General features: G+C 31.8%; 2 protein-coding genes across 3 annotated transcripts in view; both read left to right on the plus strand.

Annotated features, from left to right (window-relative positions):
• The first annotated feature begins 6880 nt into the window (after window positions 1-6880).
• pall (F-box protein pallbearer) overlaps window positions 6881-24205 on the plus strand; it is a 29825-nt gene continuing 12500 nt past the window's right edge. For both annotated transcript variants that reach the window (XM_072541111.1, XM_072541110.1), the window contains exons 1-3: window positions 6881-7127; window positions 20107-20355; window positions 23348-23513. In XM_072541111.1, the coding sequence (XP_072397212.1) occupies window positions 7032-7127; window positions 20107-20355; window positions 23348-23513 (511 nt within the window). In that variant the 5' untranslated portion in view covers window positions 6881-7031. The remainder of the gene's footprint in view (window positions 7128-20106; window positions 20356-23347; window positions 23514-24205) is intronic.
• On the plus strand, window positions 7166-12645 carry Mcm10 (minichromosome maintenance 10 homolog). Its single transcript, XM_072541109.1, has 2 exons — window positions 7166-8135; window positions 11018-12645. The coding sequence occupies exons 1-2, from the start codon at window positions 7368-7370 to the stop codon at window positions 12584-12586; spliced, it is 2337 nt and encodes a 778-aa protein (XP_072397210.1). The 5' UTR covers window positions 7166-7367; the 3' UTR covers window positions 12587-12645.

Raw genomic sequence — 24205 nt, forward strand, 5'->3', positions numbered from 1 at the left:
ATGAAGGACTGCAAACAAAAAATTTACAATGAACCATTTCTATCAATATTAACTTCAGTAAAGAATTAAATAAAAGACCAAAAACTTACTTTTGTAACAAGTATACAACAGATTTAGACCTCTCTAAGATAATATAAAACCACCGCTGCAGTGTGAGGCTTGTCATGCACTAAAAGAAGATTATCATCAGAAATATATATAAATATATAATATAAATATATAAAAGAAAGTCATCACAATATATTCCGAGATTTCTTTATCAGTGTTGCAAAAGTGAACCGAGTTACATGATAGCTTGTGGAATGTAAGGAACAGTCAAATATGACCCTATTCTAGCCCGACAGTCTTTCAGCTTCATTAAACAGTGCGAATTACAGATATGGAAATTCCTTGTCGGTTACCCAAAATTTAAATGGGTTATGAGTTTATTGTGAATAATTTTGTTTCTTGCCATCAACACAATAAATACATATACAATAATGTGAAATTTACCAACCGGCCAAAATTTTAAAATTCCTGACATTCTAACGAGTTATATTCCGACATGTAAATAGGTATACAAAGATAACTTACAGTATTAGGTGATTCCATGGATAAGACCACAAAATAGATCATTCGGATCAGTTGACGTAATAGCAAAAGTAAGAAGAAAAATCAAGACTTTAAAAGCTTTACCCAGTTTTAAAGTTTTCGCTAAATGTTTCCAGTGTGAACGTTTAAAATGCAGTACGTGCTTTAAATGCAGTATTAGTATTTCCTTATTTTATTGAACGTAAATAATTATCACCTACTCCATGTCTTTTTAATCTTCCAAGCTCTCTACGAACTATATTAGCTAGTTTGAATATCAATTTTAGACGTTTACACTGTTTTATTTTCTATCTATATAAACATTAAAAGCATAAAATGACTTACATATTTTTAGATACTCGATAGTGAGTCTAATATAAATGTTATATGAATTTTAAAAGAAATATATTTTGAACAATTTTAATTATAGTTATTCTTACTTATGTATGTGCCTCTTCGAATTAGGCGAACTGTCGTTATGTACCTATACACAAGGTGATTAATTAAAAATGGGTAATTACAAAATTATACAGCTGACTGATTATTTTGAAAACTTGTATAGGGGTTTAAAAAAGGATGTAATGAATACACATATATTTAGTTACATAACCTTTCTTCTATTAGTAGCTACATTTCTCTATTTCCATCCGTCTTAGTCTGAATAAAATATATTTTCTGATTTATAAGTATATCGATTGCTAAATTTCTGGTCTTCTTTCAGGGTAGATTTATTAATTTTACATTTGGATTTAAATCAATTAATATCCAGTTTTATATGATTTATTTTCCATCGCTCTTTAAAGCTTTATTAAAGCTCTGAATTTAATAACAAAATGACAAAATCAAATGCGATGCATACATTATCAATATATTTAGCTAGAAATTACAGGTTTGAATGTACAGGAAGTTACCAAGCAGTACAATGATCCACAAGATTAGATGTACATCTTTTTGAGAAAAATGTGCATCTTTCAAATTATTATAATGTAAATAAATTCAAACAAATTAATAAGAAATGCTTTTTCACGTTTAACTTGCTGTAAGACATCCCAGGTGATCGTTTGTATTCGTCATATTTTGACTGAATATTCTATAGACTACTTCTAATAAAATTAGGGACTCTAAATGTTGTACTTCTCACAGTCCGTTAGCGGTAAGTGCACAATTGCAAGTCGGCAGATTGGACGTTTTTCAGAGGATATTACAATAAACTTTTTCTTTCTTATATCAGAAGATAAGCCAATTACTTCAGTGATATCTACTACTCTCAACCATTTATTGTAGATCCTCCAAGTATTTAGTCATTACGACAGTGTCATGTGCAAATCGTTTATTACTGGTGGGTTGACAATTTATTTTTTGACATGACATTAGCTCTTCCAAAACTTGTCGATTATTTCTTTTGAAAAACTGTTTGAATAATACAGAATTATGTATGACATAACACTTTTAATATCTATAACTTCTGAAAACTCGTTTTCTTTTTCTCTAATTAACCTTTCTAGTTATAATATCGGTTAATTCGGATATCTCTCATATCTAAGTTTTCTTTTCGAGCAATTGTATGAGGCGGTTATGTTTGACTTTATCGATTTTTGATCCAAGAAACAAGCGAATATTTGCTGATTCACTTTCATATATTAGGATGTTTATGGAAAATAGTGTTTCTTCCGACTCCATTGCATTCCTAAACTCGAACTGTGTTTTTGAGTTTATGACTCATTAAACTGATTGATTTATGATCTTACCCTTAACGACAAAAAGGAGGTTTTTGAAAGAAAAGTCCTAAGAACCTATTAACGAAAACGGAGTATAGAGATCCTGTTCTACAAACTTTTCAAAGAGGCACCGATCTCAGAATTTGTTAAACTTCAGAGACTTCGATGGGCTGGTCATGTAGTGACAATAGAGGCCGAAACATTGCGGAAAAGAGCCCTAGATAGTACAATGCAGGACGCAAGACCAAAAGGAAGGTCACGGAAAAGGTGGGAGGATGAAGTGGCAGCGGACGCGCAAAATTTGCTTGACGTGAGAACTTGGAGAAGATCGGCCAAGTACCATTGGAGAGAGAGGAATAATTTCTCTACTGTGTTATGTAAGTCGAACAGTATTCCGATTTAGTTTTCTTCTATTAATTTTATTATTTCTACTGAATTTTGATCAGGTCCTGTCGCCTTGTTGTTTTTTGTCAGTTTAATTGTTTGCAGCAGTTCCTTGTTTATTATGTATGGATCATTATAACATCTAGATAATGTCTGGATCATTGTTAACATCACTTTAGTATTATTAATGTTGGTCTTTCGTCTCTGAATAGATTTTGGGTACATATACTCTTGCCATCTTTTATGAACATGAACGCTGCCCCGCTGTCATTAATGGCTGCAGCGTACTATCGCCTGTATTAATTCTTAGTATATTCTCTTTTGGTATATTTTACTATTCTTTTAAAAAACATCTGTTAGTGGCTGAATAAACTATAATCCAACTGTACAATTACGAGTATGTCGATTAATTATATCCCACGCAAGTGCTCAATGGGTATTAGATCCAGGTATCCTGTCAAAGGTCTGATGAATTGTCTGGGCTGATTCAGCCTAAACTTAATAAATCTAGCAGTAGATGTGAGGTTGAAAGTAAAAAGATTTATCCTGCTGTATAATCGATTTCCTTTCCTAAAGTTACGGTTGAAGAGCAGGCTCTTCGACCTCCCTGTGTATCCTTCAGTATATTTAAATTATGTCCACTAGCTTGCAGATCTATAATAACCAAACAATATTTTCTTCTTCTTTAAATGCCTTGTCCTGCAAGAATATTGATGATAAGTAATATGATTTTACCGCAAATAAATTATACAAAATCGGTGAGAGTACATATCCCTGTCGAACTCCTCTCATAATAGGAACTTCTTTGGACGTCTGACCTCTAATGCTAATGTTAGCTGACTGATTCCAGTAAAAACCGGCTATTATTCGAATGCCTCGTCCATCCAGACCTGTCATTCAAAATAGAAATTAACTTCTCGTGTGTAGCAGTGTCAAATGCTTTCTCGTAATCGACAATGCAGATAGGCATTAACATTTACATCTCAACATATCTGTATGAGAATCTGGATGCCAAATAACGCTTCTCTTGTACCGAAACCACTCTTAAACCTAAACTGAGATTTGCCAATGTCTTCATCACATCTGGTATATATTCTGTAAATAAGTAAATGATTTCCACAAACAACTTTGGTGCAGAACTCATTATACTAATTGTTCTGTATTTTTTGCAATACATGCTCTTGCCCTTCTTAGGTATAGATATTGAGCAAGTTTAATAGGACTGAGCTACGTCTATCTTCCCCAAGCGTTTTCAAAACGTCAGTACTTTATCTGAACCCGGCACCTTTCTGTCTTTCATGCTTGATGCTATGGCGTGTACAAAATTTTCGTCATCACTTAATGTGCTAAATATCCCATTTAGCAATTTTATATGTAACACGTTTGTATGACGCTTGTTAGATTTAATAGTCATATACCTGCTGATAATCTTCAATTCGAAAATTAACAATTTTTAAATAATCACCTTGTATAAGTTTCAACAATTGAGTTAGTCTATTATATTGTTTTCTATACTTTCTATACTATTGTTCAAATTTATTAGTTATATTTTTTATTTGACTACAACTAAAGATTCTTAAATAAATATATATATATTTTTTATTTTGTGTGATTATATTTTAGTCACAGAAAAGCGTTTCTGTACTAATTTATAAAACTTCAAACAAATTTTAAGGTTATGTAATACAACGTACATACGTACACAATACACAACATACCAAATTATTTTGACACTTTATGTAGGGACTATATGAAAGATATTTCTGTTTGAATTAGATTAAGATATCAATCGTTATGATTCCATTGATACCCTTATAAGTATTTTGATATCTACAGTAATTGGACTTAAGTCTGATGGGAAACTAGTAGGTACATTAAATGCATTTTAAAAATTGTATTATAATTTATATTCGTAAATAATTGTAGGTATTATACATTTAAAATACAATGCAAATTAGTAAATTTGAATAATAATAATAATAAACGTCTATTCCTATTTTTAAATCTCAATGTGTTATGTTTGTACTTATTTAAACTTTATAAATTGTTGATTTTACCTACCTACTGTATGAATTATAACTGTAGGTTGTGATAGATTCTAAAAATATTTATGTATATTTAAATATTTATATGTATATATGTATCAAATTGTTGCAATAAAATGTGATAAATTATCGTATTGTGTGTGGTTTTATTTTTTTTTTATTTTACCATCTATGTCCCCCACTATTATCGACGGGTTGAAAATTTTTTGAGTGCGGATTTTTCATGTGAATTGGACGTAGAGGATTCGTAGCGTGGCCTTTTCGTTCTCCGGACCTTAATTCGTTCGAATTTTTCTTTGGGGGTTATCTAAAATCACAAGTTTATATTAGGCGATCGACATGTTTACATGGTTTGAAACAAATAATTATTGATGAATGTGAACTAATACGTGGAGAGGTCTTGGAAAGAGTGACTCATGAATTTAATAATAAACTTGACCAATGTCTGAGAGTGAACGGCATATATTTTGAACATTTAAAGTGACTTTCTTATTCGTTCTTAAACTTAAAAAGTTATTTATTTTATATGCATTCACCTGCTTCCTGCTACATGGCGTTAGTGTAAACTATCACGTTTTGCATTCCATCACAAACAAGCAAACAGTGCAGACATAATTATAAATTGTAATAGTCAATGTTTATGGAATTAAAAGTGCTTAGTGAGAATGGCGAAGACAGCCGTTTAAGCAATAATAAAGTGTTCTATTTACACTGACAGAACAGACTCACAAACCCAGGAATTCAAAAAGTTTCTATTTAAAAATTCACTGTCAGGAAATAACAAACAATATACATACATATATAGGAAAAAGGAGTACGACCGTCGAATTCAATACTAAATGTAGTTCACTAGGATGATAGTGGAGGGTTCTCGGTCAAATGTTGGAAAATAAAAGAAAGGATATCAGCTACTTTGTCCTTTTATTGAAGATGTTTCGTCTAATAATTCATACACATCATCAGTTCATCTACAAATTAATTAAATAAGCAAACAACCATAGAGGAAAAAAATGCACATGGTTTACCTTACAAAAAATTATGCAGCATGATAAGTTGGAAGTGAGAGAAATAGCTTAATTTATGAACAACACAGATTTAAAAAATACAAAACGTTCAGTTATAAGTTATAGAAAACTTTTTTGTAAAAGATATAAAATGTTCAAAGAACAGTATTGTAAAAAACTTTGATGTAAGTAACACCTAGAAGATGGAAGACAAACAAAGTTCCAAATTAGCACTGATATTACTAAATAATGTACCATAAACCATAGTAATCTCTATTATTTAATAATATCAGTGCTAATTTGCAACTTTATTTGTATTTCATCACCATCACCAGTTGGCGCTACAGTCAAAATATTCTTCCATCCTTTCCTGTCGAGGGTCTGTCTTCTAAATCCCCTTACTCCAATCTCCCTTAAATCGTCCTGCACATCTTTCAGATATTTGTAATTGGGTATATTTATTTCAAATGCCTCGTATTTATTGCCAAAACACAATATCGAAATTTCGTGTTAGGTTTTGACGATTAGATTCTAACAATAGAAATTCCACTGCGATCTGTCAGTGGAAGTGATAAATTTTATTGATTGATTTTATTAAAAATGGCAAAAATCGCGCTACCTTTATTTATTTAACAGATTTATAGGAACGATAGGAACTGACTTCATTTGCGGCAAAATTCAAAAACTGCATACGAAAGCTGCACTCAGCTTTCAAACGCATTTTGATTTTTGTCTATAGAACACTTTGATAAAAAGATATCGAATTTTTATTGTCGAGTTAATACAAATTTTATTTAAAATTGATTTCGCATGCGTTCAAAATCGTCAGTTTTTTTCAAGTGTCTTCAGTTCATTATACATAAAAAGTGCTAATAAACCTTTTTTTTTTAAATTATCTCAGCTACGTTTTTTATTTGAAAGATTTTTCGTTACGGCTTCTTTAAATGAGCTTTTAAAAGTAACAGTTCAAACCTTAAAACCACAGCACATCAATAAAAATCTTTCAAATAGTCTCTTCTTTGTCGCCATCTGTCCTTCTATTTTCCAATTATTTATTGTTAGTTTTTTAGTTCTTTAGTTGGCGTCCATAGACGTGACGTGCCGTTATTAAATGAAATTAATTTGGCTACATTGAATATATTAAAAGCTGACATTGACAAATGACACTTCTGTCCAAGTGTTTTTGTTTTGCTTTAGAGATTTCATATTTTCTAGTTATTCAAATAACATCAAATTACTTTTTTGGAGTGTCACGAAAAAACTGTGAATCAAAATAGTGTGGTCATTTATTGTCCTTATTTTAAAGCATAATGACTGGGACCCCTTACATTTTATATGTACCAGACATTGCCCTAGAAAAGATTTTTTCCTTTTTGAGTTATGACGAGATTGCTAAGAATAGAATTGTAAGTATGCAGTTTAATTAGTTATTATTATTTATTATTTAAAGGGAGTTATAAAGATTCTATAATTATAAATTGATGTTTCCTTTGTTACAAAACAAATAGTGATAATTTTATCCATGTTTGTTAACCTGAATTTGACGTTTGACATTTGCATTATAAGACAAATAATTATATTTTACTATAAGGCGGGAATTACATCCTTTGTATAGTTGTAAAGAAAATGTAATTTAAAAATAAAAAATGGACGAAGAATTCGATCCTCTGGACCTTCTGTTGTTAGCGGCCACTGAAGAACTGCAAGACTCAACTAACAACCAAATTAAACCAAAATCTTTAAAGGAAACTAATTTATTTGAACAAGAATCCAATATTAAACCATTTGCCACAACAACAAACAACAGTTTAGTTCATACAGGAGATACCGATTCATCAGACGATGAAGATAGAAGAAATTGGGAAGAAAAGAAGTATACTGAAAGTGGTAGAGAAATTAAAAAAATATTAGATGTTCCCACAAAAATAGGCAGCAACAAAAGCCGAATATCTAGAGTATCCAATTGGAAGAAAACCTCAGTACCTGCTGTAAAAGAAAATAATAAAAAGAGTCTAAATCCTCTAAATAATCAGAATTCCTCAATATTCTCACAAGCTGATGTAATATTTGGAATTCGTGTTATTAACCCACTAGTATCCTCTGCAGTCATTGCAGAGCGAATGATAGGTCGTGAAGCAATACCTTTTAACAGGTTGGGTAGATTTTTACAGATAAAAACTGAAGATAAAGACTGGGTAATAGCAGGTGTTGTAGTACATAAAAGTGCTGCTAAAACTTCACAAAAAGGTAACCAGTTTAGTGTATGGACTTTAACTGATTTAAGAGATGATATTAAAACAGTAGCAGTATTTCTATTTGGAGGGGCTCATGGACAGTTATGGAAAACAAGTGTTGGTACTGTTGTAGGACTGCTTAATCCTAATGTTTTGGAGAAGAAAGAAGGTAGAGATGAGGTAAGACACTAACTTTTTATACACTTATAATAGGTTTGTTCCTTTGTTATCTGGTGTAGCATTAGTTCCAAAAAAGTGTAGAAGTGCTATACTAAGTCCTTCCTTTGCAAGGTGTAGTGCTACTTAATTCTGTTCCATTGAAAAGTGTAGCAAAAAAATGTTAACACCAGTGTCGATAAATCTACATCTGCTACTGAGAGAGTAGCAACTGTCTACACTTGTCTTGCACAATGTAATCCAAGTGAATTTGACAACTGTTTAGCTGTCAGATGTGTTTGTTTACAAAAAAATCATTTTGTTTTTAGTTTAACTTAAATTTAAAAACATTTTAATTTGATTTAAATTTTTTATTTTGTTGTATCTTATAGAGTTGATAATTTTATTTCATCACTTTCTTTTATATATATTTTTTAAAGATACCTAGCTAATTATAATAAAGTTTATTTAAATTAAAGGAGAGATAGATAAATAAGTCATAAAATAACCTGACTTAAATCACAACTCAAAGGTTAACTACAGTAAAATGTACAATAAAGTACAATAAAATACAATCAACTACACTCGAAAGTGCTACACTAGAAAACAAAGGAACATATATATTAATAATGTAATAAGTATGTACTAAAAATAGTACAGCATGACACAATTTTTAATATATACAGGTCATAAGATTTACTAAAAAGAAAATGTCCAAAAAGAGGTGTTTAAATTTCAACAGAGAGCCAATTTTTATTTTGTTTCCAGCAAGGAAACATGTAAAGCTTTGGATTACTACTTGTTATGATAGTGAAAAAGAAACTATAAATAAAACTTACTTACAAACTGATTTGTGAAACAGTTTTGTAAGATCTAAGAAATAATAATTTTTTCCTGTTAATCATTCCAGTTTTTATAATATCAGTACTATCATTCAAGCACTGTAGAATTTTCTTATTAGCTTCAAAGATGCTTTTAACCTTCTAGAATAAGTGAAATGTTTTATTTCTGTACAATTTTTTTTTAAATTGCAAGCTCTTTCCCAAGTGTAGTATAGTTTGGATATTGAATATATAATGAATAACTTCCATTCTGATTTCTGACTAATACACTCATAGATTTGTTAAAAGGTACTTTCCTTCAATTCAAGCATTTTAAAAGTAAAGTATATTAAGACAGCATTAGTTATATACTACAAATTTTCTATATACTATTAGTATTTAGTTTGATTATAAATAAACAAGTATTAAGTAGGTGAATTCAAATTTTGTAATAACTGAATTTATTCCTTCTTTCAATAATTTGCAATAAAAAGTCACATTAAAAAAATTATAATAGAATCGCTATATGCAAATACAACAAATCTCCAAAAAAACCAATTTTTCAGGAAATGCAAAAAACATATAAATGGAAATACATTTTTGGTAAATTTGATGGTTAAAAATGGTAAAGGTAAACTGGTAAACTGAGTTACCAGCTGAAGTCCGTTTGAAGAGGTTTACTCTCCGGACACTGGAACTCACTTAAGCATGGGTGTATGTTACCTGAAGTAAAATTTAATTAAAATATTAAACATCATATAATATTATCAACATCATGTACAATCTTTGGTAACACATTACATTTTAAAGGGTTTTTACCCAAATATTTTGGTGGCTCAGGCATGGTAACCTGTATTTTAACCTGATGATGGAACAGTTGTTCCGAAAACGTTCGTGTTTTTAATGTTGCCCTTTTAAGGGTTTTTATAAAATAAAATATACCCACATACAAAGATTAACCTCATTATTTTAAGATTTAACTGACTGTCAATGTATTTAATTTCTTGATTACAATAATTACTGATTTTAACTGGAAATAATTCAATATGCTGATGAATGGCCGCTTGGACATCTCCTAATTTATTGACACTTGGATTAAGACCATACAGATCTCTTGGAGATTTTCCAAGAACATCAAGATCTCTAAGGCATTTAAACAAACTATGGTTCTAACAGTGCTTTTATATACATAATATTTAAAGACATTGGACTTCAGTTTATTTCCAACATGAAGCCTAGCATGCGGGCTCTGTACATTGTAAAATTCTATTAGTCCTTGCAAAAATATGTATTGGTTTACTTTACAATTCAAAGAATAAAAAAATCCAAAAAAAAGAATAAAGATTTAAAAAGTTTTAAATTTTGTTGCAATTCCTCGTCAGCAAATTTGTCAAAATGTTTTCGTTTGCACCTTAAAAAAAGGTAAAATCAATAAATTAACAGACGCAACATTATTATGTAAGTAAAATTACCTGCAAAGTGGGCTTAACTGTTCACCAGGAATATTATCTCTCTTGTAATTTCTTTATGGTTTGCCTTTTGTATGTGACTTTTTAATAAAATTTCATTGGTAATTTTCAGAAACTGCTTTCTTATTTTTGTGGGTAGTAACTACGGTACTTGTTTTCATTTTACACTATTTTTAATAACAAATCACTTCAAACAACAACGCAATACACTAATATATAAATAAATATCTCGTTGATATAGCTTAAATATGGACATGTGTTATTTTTCCATAGTGTGATGTAATTATGTCTGTTTACTCATATTCTTCTAAAAACGGGTTGTATGAAAAATAGTCACGTGTTGGTTTTGCATATAGCGATTCAATAAGAAACTTCAAAGATGGCTTTAAGCACATGAAAGAAGATTGCATTTAAAACAAATTAAAGACACTGAAAAATCCATTGTTTATTATTTTAGAGTTCACTTTTTATTTTTATTAATTTTTTTGTCACATAAAGCAGCACTCATTTCCTGCTCTTTTGTTCAACCCAAACCTTAAATTACTTAGCAATTACAAAATTATTATTGTTTAGAATTACTTGTATGTTCTAACCTTTTGTATCTTTTTATTTTCAGGCAAGTCTCAGCATAGATAATGCCCAGAAAGTAATGGTCTTGGGCCAATCCAAAGATTTTGGTATTTGTAAAAGTGTCAAGAAAAATGGAGATAAATGCACAGCGATAGTTAATTTAGCCATGTGTCAGTATTGTGTTTATCACATTAAACAAGAATACCAGAAATGCAGTATAAGATCTGATTTACAATCATCATTTACTGGAAAAGGTCTTACAGCACTCAGAAATAAGGTGCTAGGTAAAAACGAAGTGTTTTATGCAGGAAAGTCATATATGGCAATTCCAGCCAAAAAAAGTAGAAAATTGGAACAAAAAGATAATGCTAGATTAGATAGTTTAAGTGGAAAAGGTATTCACCAACTAAGTGCTAAAGCAGCACCTCCTGTAAAGAAAAAGTTAAGTGCTGCTAGGCTGGAAGTGCCTCATGGTCAAAGATTGAAAGATTTAAAGCTTTTAGAGAAATTGAGTGGTACCAAAGATTTATCAGAAAAAACTGAATTTGAGGGTAAACAATCGTCAGGTGTTACCATTGGAGATGCTAAAAGCTTAGCTTCATCTGTTTTAAGTAGATTAAAAGCAAAATATAAAATTTCAGAAGACAGCAAGCTAGATAATGGAGCAAGAGAAAGTATACAGAATTCAGAAAAGCTGGTTGAAACTACTCCCAAAAAGATTAAAGGCCAATTACCTATTGATAAATTTAGGGAAGTAGAAGATAATTTAACTAAAATAATGGTATCACCCACTACTAATAATGTTCCAGCTAAAGAATTTAATAATTTAACAAGAAAGACATTATTTGAAAATGATTTAACCAAAAAACATCCTAATTTAGAAAACCCTTTCTCAGGTGTTCCGAAATTAACAGGATTTGCCAGTGGGTCAATAGATCTAAGCAAACCTATAATCCCACGCAGATCTGATAAAGCTAAGTTAAAGGCGATCAGGCTGATTCAACAAAAAGGTCCGATAAAAAAGATTGATCCCAACAATATCAGGGGCACAGGAATAAAAAGATCAATTGATATAGAGGGTGGTGATAAATTAGATCTTGCTCCTAAAAAGCTAAAAGTTGACGAAAACAACACTTTTACTTCTGAAAGATTTAAAAAAATAATGGCGGCAAGCTCTAGTCACCTAGATCTATTAGAATCGAGAGACGAAGAAGAGAAAGATAAATACTTTAATAAATTGGAAGCTAAAGAAAGAATGGAAGAAAAAATGATTAATACACATAAAGTAGCCTGTAAGGCAGTCAAATGTGTTCAATGTAAATATATCAGTTTTTCAGCTTCTGATTTGTGCAAGTCTGAGAGACATACTTTCAAAGTATTTGATGCTGTTAAAAGGTTTTTCAAATGTGGACACTGCAAGAACAGGACTGTGTGCTTAGAGGTGATCCCTATGACAGCTTGTAGTAACTGTGGAGGTTCAAATTGGCAAAAGACTGGAATGATGCATGAGAAATTAGCAACTGCTGTCCATAGTTTATCCATTCGAGGAGGGGAACAGAAGTTTACCAATTCAGTGGCTACTGATGCAAATTTAGATTTATTGGTTCCTGACTAATTTTACTTTTTTAAAATGTATTTTAATATTTCATTTTAACTTTTATTATATCTATATGACTAAACACTGTTTTTTTTTAAATACCTTAACTATTTCGGACAGAAAATCCTGAATGAGTTGAATGGATCCATTACAACAATTATGTATTAAAAAGAAAAGGCAGACTTAAAAATCTATAGACTGATAGTTCTTCCTAAGGTATTCTATAAATTACAGAAATACTAATAATTAGGCTATCAACAAAATTCGATGGATACTAATCTAATGAACAAACCAGCTTCACATACTAAAGTGACAATTTATAGACAATAAAAATTGGAACTGAAAAAGCGAAAAAATATTTCATATCTCTTTTTGTAGCAATTGTCGACTTTGAGAATGCTTTTAATAGCATAGAGCACTGGATTAAATTCTTTTGAAACACATTTATGAAAGATCCATGAGGGTCAATAAAAAAATGCATGAAACAATTTGGTATATAAAAAAATTGTTTGATCCAATATAAAGGATGTTGAACTTTTTCTTAAAACAGACTATTGCTTTGAAACTGGTTGAGATATGAAACTGAAATATTGATAAGTTTGAACCCTCTAACGATATTTTTCCTAATTGGTTCAAAATATCTGAAAATTTCTAATTAGAGAAATTTGGGTGATACAAAAATGATCATCCCTATTTTATAATCTCTATTATAGTTTGGCCTCCAGATGAGAAAGAAAGTAGACTGTCTCTAGACGGTTATAAAGATTTCTCTCTCTTCAATGGCGCTACAGCCCAAATCGAGCCTTGGCCTCCTAGAAACTATGCCTCCAATCTTGCCGGTCCCGCGCCGATCTTCTCCAAGTTCTCACGTCTAGCAAATTTTTCGCGTATGCTGCCACTTCATCCTCCCATCTTTTCCGTGTCCTTCCTTTTGGTCTTGCACCCTATATTTTACTATCTAGGGCTCTTTTCGGCAATCTTTCAGTCTCCATTCTCACTACATGACCAGCCCATCGAAGTCTGTGAAGTTTAACGAATTCTGGGATCGGTGCGACTTTGAACAGTTGGTAAAGTTCATGGTTGTACCTTGATCTCTATATTCCGTTTTCGTTAATAAGTCCAAATATCTTTCTTAGGACTTTTCTTTCAAATACTTCCAGCTTTCGTTTTGTGTCTTCTGTCATCACCCATGTCTCGCATCCATAACATACTATTGGTCTGACAATAGTTTTATAGACCCTGATTTTCGATCTCCAGTGTGTGCTTTTGGAGCGGAACACACGGGCGAGTGAAAAGTAAGCTTTGCTTCCCTTTACTATGCTTTGAATTTCTGGTTCTTCTGTTCCATCCGTGTTTAATGTAACTCCCAGATATGTGAAACTTTCTACAGTTTTAATGTCGTCCCCTATACTAAAAAAATTTTTAATTGAAGGTGATTACTTGGCAACATCGCACTTAACGAAGCTCTTAACGATAACTTTTCAACGAAATCATATTCCACTTATCAATTTTGCAGGGGTGTACCAAAAAAAAATTTAATTATTTATTTAAACACATTTGAAAAATGTGTTTAAATTTAAAATTAATTTGAAAGTTTCCTTGTGTTTATTTATATAAATATAAAAATATATTATGAAGTTCATATAAATTAAAATGAAGTAAGCTAAACTATTATCATGTGAATGCGTGTATATAGTATCTAAGTATCTAGTGCATTTGTTTATTTCAGTAAATTCTCGAAATATGAAATGAAGATGGCACTAACTACTAAAGAGTTAATAGCTTTGTTAGAAGAAGACTCAGATTGTGAAAATGCTGACTCACTTAATGTGGTTTATTTGCCGCCGAGATTAGATTAGAAAGTTTCTGATGTAGAAGACATTGATGATAATATTATTTGTGAAGAATCAATAAAATCGGATATTGCAGGTACATATGAAATACAAGTGATTGGGAATTCTGACGATTCTGATTATGATATTCCTCTGAACCACAGATAAAACGTCCAAAGAAAAAACCAGGCAAAAATAGTAAATCCAAATTTGTCTCAAGTTGTAACAACAGATACTCCTTTGTGCTCAGTAGTAATTCAACATCAGTCTGATTGATATTTAGACAATATAAAAGCCAACCATGGAGGCAAGTCATATATTGAAGTTTTTTCACTCTTTTTTGATAAAAAAGTAATTGAGAGCATTCTATATTTTACAAATATTTATGCATCGCAGAATAACCGCAACGATTTTGAAATGAATAACATAGTTTAAAAAAAATTATTAGCATATGTATATTATCTGGTTCACACTCTGCTTCTAGTTTATATGCATTGGTCAAAGGATGAGGATAAAGAAGTGGACATTATAAGAGAAAGCATGAGCCGACATAGATTTATACTTATAATTTATAATAGTGAAGAAACCGCTACATCAGTGTCAAACTTAGTACATGGACTAAGATTTGCTGTGCCAGATTTTTCTTGTATTATTAAACTCTAATAATACAAGAAAAATATCGTATGAATTACAAAATAACAAGAAATTGTCATTTACTTATATTTTCCGTGGGGGCGAATTTTCTTTTCCTCAACTGTAGGTATGTAACAGATTGAAACCCATTCGTTTTTATGTTCATTAGAGTGAAAAAGCCTTGTTCGCATAAATATGTTGTTCCAAATGGCAACAATTTTTTAACCGCCTCTTCATGTGCAATTTTGAAAGTTTTGTAGCTTTTGACATCCAAAAAGACGACAGATTTGGTTTACTCCCAAATTGAATAGGTCCTTCAGTATTAGATCGAAGTTCAAGAATTGCTTCTGCCAAAACTTTAGGTTCTTCTGGTATCATAGTTATTTCACACTTAAAAGCATCTACAATCCAACTGACAGTACGTGTACTAAGATCTGTAAAGTAATCTGAAAACCGCTTTCTGAGTTTGATAAGATGTCTTACAATTGTATGCTTGATGTCAGCAAAAGTAATATTTTCGCAATCTTCCAAAAACAAAACTAACCTTAAAAAAGAAGCTACCTTATTCTGTTCTACTTTTTGTCTCCAATATTGCAGCTTTAATCTAAAGGTTGACACTATTTCTCCCGCTGAAATTATATGAATATTCTTTCCTTGCAATTCTTTGTTTAATATATTTATACTCTCAAAAATGTCCAAATATGCGAGGCATGCAACCCAGGAAGAGTTTTTAACTTATCTGCGAGAATATTTTTTTGATCAACCATAAAAATTTCGACTATAGTTTTGAGAGTCCATACTCGATTTAGTACATTTCCGCGAGAGAGTCACCTCACTTCTGTATAATAAAGTAGGTTCGTATATTCAGCTTCACCGTCCTGACATAATTCACGAAATAGCCGCGTGTTTAGTGCATGTCCCTTGATAAAATTTACAATCTTGATGACATCATGCATGACGGCTTTCAGTGTAGGTTCTAAATATTTGACCATAAGGACCTGGCGATGGATCATACAGTCTTCCATATTTGGGTTATTTTTTTACGAAAGCCGAAAAACCATTAATATGACCCAGCATAGTTGGAGCTCCATCCAGAGATACAGAAATACAGTTTTCCCATTTTAAACTTTGCGCATTGAAGTATTCATTTATTTTGTTGTAGACAGTAATCTCAACTCGAGAGGAGAACAAAACAGCAATTCCTCTTCAAAATTATCTTCACCTTTGTAGCAAACATATACCATTAGCTGTGAATTGCTACTAAAATCAGTTGTCTCATCAAGCTGAACAGCAAAATATTTAGCCTGTTTTAATGCGAAAATAACCTGTTCCTTCACATTTTTTGCTAATATAGAAATTTGTTCTTTCACAATTCTCGCAGACAAGGGCACTGAATTCAGTTTCTATGCTGAACGCTGATCAAATGTACCAAACAAGTTGCTATTCAATCTTTGTCTTTAAACAGATATATCTAAATTTGCAAAGTATTCTGGAGGTTTGGAAGACAGGTGTGATTGCAAATTATCTAAATGTTTCTTCAATTGACTTTTTTTGAAAGATTCTGAAGTCAGTACCTTCATACATAACAACACACTGTGGTTTCATTGTACCATTGTGATCGTATGGTTTATAGAATAGAAAATTAAAAATATACTTTTTACTCACAAAAGTTTTATTTTTACCCCCAAAAATTTTATTTTTACCCCATTTGGGGTAATTTACCCCTGTTCCCCAAGCGGTTATATAAATAAAGTCCTCAACACCCATGAAATACGAGGCATGTTTTTTAAGTAAGTACCGTTTTGCGATTCCGTCGCCGCAGCGCTACGGTCGGCGTTCCGCGCATGAGCGCTGGTTACCTACATCTCTTTTCTACGTACTGACGCCATAACAGTCTGATTCTTCATTGACGCTGATTGTGAAGTACGGGCTGTTATACGATTTCTTAGTGCTAAAGGCGTAAAACCGATCGATATTCATCGTGAGATCGTTGAAGTTTACGGACAAAACATTATGAGTGATGGAATGGTAAGGAAATGGGTGAGAGCATTTAAAGATGGCCGCACAAATGTGCATGATGAAGAACGGAGTGGGCGTCCTTCGGTCGTTAATGAAAATTTGGTGCAGAAAGTGGACGAAAAGGTGAGAGAAAACAGACGCTTTACAATTTCATCATTGTCCGACTGCTTTCCTCAGTATTCTCGTAGTGTTTTGTATCGCATTGTTACCGAGAACTTGAATTACCGGAAATTGTGTTCACGTTGGGTTCCAAAAATGTTGACGGATTTGCACAAAACCCAACGTTTAGGCAGTGCATTGACTTTCCTTGAGCGGTACCACAGAGAAGGTGAAGATTTTTTAGACCAAATTGTTACTGGTGACGAAACGTGGGTGGCCTACGTCACACCAGAACCGAAACAATAATCCATGGAATGTTGACATTCATCATCACCCAAAAGAGTGAAGTTTAAGCAAACAATTTCTGCCCGGAAAATCATGTGCACAGTTTTTTGGGACAGAAAAAGAGTATTGCTATACAGCGTTCCACGTTAAGAAAATAACATTAGGCTTATGGAGATCAGTGTTGCCAAAACTCCCAGGCATGCGGTTTACTAGATTGTCGATATATTTTTCGAATTTCCATTTTCAATTAACATTTAACTATAAAGTCAGAATAACAACTCAAGAACCACAAAGCCTTATTATCATTATGTAGTCTCAAAGAACGACATAAAATCGCTGACATATGTACACCGTATTATTTTAAGTTGCAATTAGTAATTAGATATAGGCATTCCAAGCGGTACGTTTATTTGCTTTTTAATCTTTAATAGCCGACAAAGTGCATGATTTAAATAAGCAATATTTTCTACTGATTTCTATGATTCATGGTATATGATATTCTTACCGAAAAACAAATAAACTGTCGTTAGTATAATTAAAATAAGATAAAATAAAATTATCTTTTGTAAATACTATTTATTTAATTAAAATCATTTTCCCTACTTTTCATCTCTTGTTTCGAATGGGCACTTTTGGTCAATTACGTTAAAAAACGTTAATTTAATTCATGTCTGTGAAAACGAAAATACAAATTATACAAACCTGAATCGTGCTTGTGTTCATCGTGGCATCGCTGCGCTTCTATCGTCCTTAAGAAATACATGGCCTTATCTCCGCAATGTTATTTTCTTAACGGGGATCGCTCTATAGTGGAGTTACTGCATCGTAATGAGACAATCAATGCAGCGTCTTATTGTGAGAAATTGAAAAATCTGCGTCGTGCAATCCAGAACAAAAGATGTGGCAAGTTGAGTAAGGGTATCGTTTTGCTGCATGACAATGCCCGTCCACATGTGGCTAATCAGACCAAAGATCTCATCAAATCATTTAAATGGGAAACTCTAGATTATCCTCCATACAGCCCTGATCTACTACCATTTGTTCCAGCACTTGAAGAAACACCTGGTCGGTCAGCGTCTTCAAGACGATAACGAAGTCAAAACATTTGTGATGCAGTGGTTAACAAGTCAGGCGACAGAATTTTATCAGGAGGGTATTCAAAAACTGGTGCCACGTTATGACAAGTGCCTCAATATTCACGGAAATTATGTAGAAAAGTAGATTAAGGTACAGGCTTTTATGTAAAAATAAAATTATTGCCATATATTTGCACGTCTTTTTTTAATTCCAAAACGGTACTTACTTAAAAAAGACGCCTCGTAATATTTGGATGTGACTTTAAAACCAGACAGGGAAACAAGTACACAGTAAAATAGTAGATACAGGTGGAGGGGTAATAGTAAACAAAGAAATACTCATAAATATCTGCTCCTCAGGTATTATTTCTGTTATCAAAATTTATATTAGCCTAAGATCCCTACTGCAGGATCACTACTTTAATGAAGTGGTTTATCAAACTCACATTTATTCATACACTTAAGGCTGTTTTAGCAGTCCAAGCATACTGCGATTTGAAATGGGCGTATCACTTACTTTTCTACACTGCTTACGCGAGACCATCTTTACTCAGTGCCGCCGGTCGACGGGTAGTTTAATGAAAACAAATACATTATTCTCCATTCAAATTACTTTTAACACGAACTAACTGACCGTACGTTCATGAGATTTGACGTCACGAAGGCGATAACGATGAAACTAAGCGCCAATGATGAGTAACACGTTTCACTATTAGATTTCAGTATTTTTTAGCAATTTTCTTTAAAGTTGGAACACGCTTTTCTCGATTATTACTGGACACAGAAAGGTGAAACAAAAATCAACGATTATAGAAAAAAAAACTCTTTCGAGTGATGGGCGTAAAAAGTTTGGTTATAATAGAACGTTAAACAGTATATTCCAATTTTTCAACAGAAGTTTCAAAAAAATAAAAAAAGTAAAACCATCATTAAAGGCAACATAATTTCAAATAACGTGTCCAAATTTCGAGACATTTTGTCGGTAAATAACAGAGAAAACACTGTCATTAGGTTTTGGTGCACCGATAAAACAGCCTTAACATTGGGTGCATACATTGATAATAGGCCAGTCAAAAATTGGCCGCAAATATTTTAATTCAATTAATAGTAATTAATTTTTGACAAAAATTTGATTTCGTTCATATCTTTTTTAAATAAAATACGCTGCTCATGATGTATATGAATGATTTTTATATCAAATTAAAGCTAATTTTTTTCTTACTATGATGCTATAAGTTTTCCTGAGAAAAAATGGTCTAAAATTAGGGTTTTCAGCTGTCAAAAACGCGAGGTATGAAAGATAGCTTTAATTTGATATATAAAAAACATGCATATACGTCATGAGCAGCGTATTTTATTTAAAAAATAAATGAACAACATAAAATATTTGTCAAAAACTATTTACTATTGATTGAATTAAAAATATTGGCGCGGCCACTTTTTAACTGGCCTATTATCAATGTATTCTCCCAATTTTAAATGTGAGTTTGAATAAACCACTCTATGAAAGTAGTGATCCTGTACTATATATATATGACACAAATTTAAGTTCCACATAAATTCATTTCGACGCTAACGGTATTTGTTTTTTTAGGTGTGTAAAAAGTTTAACGATGTTGGAAGTAAGTTTCTGACAAGAGGTTTCTTTCAACTGGAAAAACGGCATGCTTGCATTTACAAAAAAGTAAAATCTCTATTGCCTCGTAGAGAGTCTGAAAGAAGAGCACATCCCCTCTCTAGACATAGCGATATTTTGCAAGCTGTTGAAACAAGAATCAGTATGCTGAACATGACTTATCATAAATTCATCGGCAACAACTTGTTGTGTTTTATTCCAGGAAAGGTTTGTTGAAGTTTATTTATTTATCTATTTATTTTCATCGGGATGCTGCCCAATAAGATTAACAATATTTACTATAATTATATTCCAATATAGGTGCTTATTTAAAATAAAAAGAAATGTATACCTATCAATATAGGTAAAAAAAAATTTCAGTGTATATCTTTACTAAATAAAAACATCACAAACTTAATCACGTTATTTAGTTTTACATATGCCTGAGACCAGAAATGAATTTGGCCATCGGTATAAAAAATCTAGATCTGGGTAAATATTTGCTCATCTTAGTGCTCGAGATAAAAAATTATTATATGCATAGTTGGTTCTGTGAAGAGGAACATAAAAAAGTTTAATCGTGTTCTACGGAGAGCTAGGTACATGCAGACCAACCTGCTCAAGTAGCTGAGGACACACGACTGTAGAATTAATTAAGCCATAAAACATCTTTGCATCTTTAATTAATCGTCGGTCATACAATGAGAGAATATCAAGTTGGGTTGCAATTCGATCATAATTTACTTGATTTAATTCAAAAGGTATACCCGGTTTATATGCTACATATTTCAAGAACTTGTGTTGGACTGTCTCGATTTTTGATATGTAAATATTATAAGATGGAGACCATACACAAGAATAATACTCTACATGAGGTCTAACTAAAGAACAATATACTAATTTAATCGCTTCAATATTCTGAAAGTCTCTAGTGCATCTTTTTATAAAGCCAAGCATTTGTAAAGACTTAAAAATTATTGACATATTAATGCGATTCAAATAAAAGTTAAGAGTCTAAATTAATTCCCAGATCATGAATTTCGGTAACGCAGTCAACAAGAATGTTCTGTATATTATAATAATTGCATTGCATTGGGTCACTCGATCGTCCAAAAGAAACAGCGGGACACTTGGATGGGTTCAAGGCCATGGCATTCAACACACACCACTCACTCAATCGATCAAGATCGTGTTGAAGATTAACACAATCTTCTGTATTATTGATGGTTGTGTAGAACTTTAGATCGTCCGCAAAAAGAGGCGAACTGTGCTGGAAGCAGTAGTGTATATCATTGATGAATATGTTAAATAACAGGGGCCCCAAATGAAAACCCTGGTACTCTTGAATGAACCTTAATCTCACTGGAAACAAAATCCTGGGGTACTCTTGAATTAACCTTAATCTCACTGGAAACAAAATCTCCAATACGCATCATCTAAACTCGGTCAATCAAGTATGTTCTCAGCCAACCAAGAAGTGGACCATCAATACCCATTTTTTTTTAAGTTTAAATAATAAAATATTATGGTTGACCCGATCAAAGGCCTTGGAGAAATCAATGTATAGTCCATATCTGTATAGAACATCCGTATAGACTTTACATCCCCTTTCCAACGCCTTTCCCAGGAAGTCCACAAACACTAGTATATTACATTCTGTTGATATGCTATTCCGAAATCCAAATTGTTGGTCTACTAGCTGTTTTTAAAGTGAAGCTTTAAGATAGTCATATAAAAAACATTCAAATATCTTTGATATTACACTAACTATACCAATGAGCCTGTAATTATTCATCAATGAATTATCTCCCGCTACCGAATTCGGTTTTATTTATTTATTTGTAATGCTAAGTTCATCATAATTATTTTGTGTGATTAGTTGTCTTAACATCATTACCTTTTACAAAGTATTCTTAGCATCAGTACCCCTACTCTTAACATCAGTACGTTTTACACTGAGCCACATAATGGTACATAATGGTGATAATGCTTAACAGGTTCTAAACTCCTAGGGTGGAAGATGGCATTCGCATTTTTTAAGATAATCATATTACATATTCTCTTTTTTTGTTTTTCTTCTCTACATTCATTTGCTTCAAATCATTCACCACCTTCTTTCTATCATCTTGTCTCCTACTCCCTGCAATGATATCCTATTGTGCTAAACATACTGATCAGTCGTTGTCCCGATATTTGTTGAATGTACTAGCTATTTTATCATTCTTTATGTTTTGCAATATGCTGTCATTTTTGTCACTTTTTGCTGTTGACAAGTTTTGTGGTTTGTTCTACTTCTACATCCTGTCTTATTTTATATCACCTCAAAACATTTTATGGCACCAGATGGCAAAATCCTATTGGCAGTTCTTACTTTTCGGTTTTATTATACATCCAAGTTTCTAGTTGTTATTATTGTTGGGTTTGTGTATTCATAATTTTTATTTCTTTTGTTTTCCGTTTGAAACATGGACTTTATAGATTTTTTCAACTTCCATGTACAGCTTGACCTTTTGCTGTTCTTATATTTATCTCCTTTTTCGGATCCGTTCACTTTCAACTGGTGTACCGAATTTATGGACTCATTGATTCTAAAGTTCATACATTTTCTTTTCTCTCCGTTTTATTTTTATGTTCTTATCTTTCGTTTCTTCCAAGCCTTTTCTCATGATAATGTGTGTTGATTTTTATTATTTAAACTTCCTATAGAATCAGCTGTCAAAGAAAGATAATTCATCATATTATTCTAAACAATTTATTCTTTCCGTGTAAACTTTTGAGTGGCGTACATGTATACATTTATTTTTGGATTAATTCCAACTTGAAGAAAACTGATATATTCACTTAAAGTAGACTTTTAATTTATTTAATGTTCACTTTAAATTGATTATAATATCGGGCGTTATTAAACAGAGGATTTTATATTGGTATTAATTGAATGGGATGACATTTATGATGAATTTCGACGTTCGAGAATCGTTACGAATCGAATTTTAGCATCGATCTTTTATCTTTCAATTAGTTTTACCATCGTTTATTCACATATAAACTTTTACTTTTCATTTAATGTCTATATTTTGTTAGTTATTTTTCACGTAGTTTTTAATTTAAACCTGCTTAAAGTAAATATATTGTAATTGTATTGAGTAAATGAATTAATTAACAAAGTAACATTTTAATATATTGTATTTGTGCCGAATATTAATAGATATATTCTTTTTAGGTTCTTGACGAAATGAAAAATGTCTTAGATTTAGTCGAAAGTGACCAAACTCCGCCCAGAACACTCCAATTATTACAAGAGTTGCGAGATCTTAGTAGTATGGCAATGGAACATTTCGATGAACATATACTACCTAGAGTTAAAGAACAAGTTGATCGAAAAACAGGTAATTTTGATCCATTTCAACAATCACGATAGCGTCACAGAATCCAAAGTCTCTGCATATTATCTAGTTTTTCCAAAAGCTCCTCAGTGACATCAGGATCACTATTCTCTGCATAGGCGTTATATAGTTCGTCACATTCATTTTTCCATCCTGGTATGCCGTTTGCCACTTTTCTGAATATATTGAATGGTTGCTCAGAGTATTTTGTGTTATAAAGTACAGGTCGGGGTTTTAGTATATATTTCATGCTACTAATCTGCATGTGCTCTTGTCTTTGGTATCAAATACAAGGTTTAAATTGCTTCCTTCAGCCAATTTTACAAGCATATTTCCCTATTGCTCATTTCTGTTCTATTTCCACATATTATTGTGACTATTAAAGTTGCCTACGCACATTCCACGACGGTAGTACTTCTTCAGTTCATTTTACTTGAGGAGCTTTATACACATTGGTTAATCATAGCTTCTCAACTTTTATGATTATGCTGTATATGCTATTTTCAGAGCTATTATTCATTAAATCACCTTCTATGTTACTGCGAATATATAAATATATATATATATATATATATATATATATATATATATATATATATATATATATATATATATATATATATATTATATACAGGAGTACGACCGTCAAAAGGAAATCACAGTTCCATTCCTATATTTGAAGACGTTTCGCTTAT

This window comes from Diabrotica undecimpunctata, chromosome 8 (genome assembly GCF_040954645.1).
Source record: "Diabrotica undecimpunctata isolate CICGRU chromosome 8, icDiaUnde3, whole genome shotgun sequence".
Taxonomy (NCBI): Eukaryota; Metazoa; Arthropoda; class Insecta; order Coleoptera; family Chrysomelidae; genus Diabrotica; species Diabrotica undecimpunctata.

Coding starts and splice junctions, on each gene's coding strand:
- Mcm10 (XM_072541109.1), top strand. CDS start 7,368: ATGGACGAAGAATTCGATCCTCTGGACCTTCTGTTGTTAGCGGCCACT. Junction 8,136..11,017: donor AGAAAGAAGGTAGAGATGAG/GTAAGACACTAA, acceptor TTTTATTTTCAG/GCAAGTCTCAGCATAGATAA.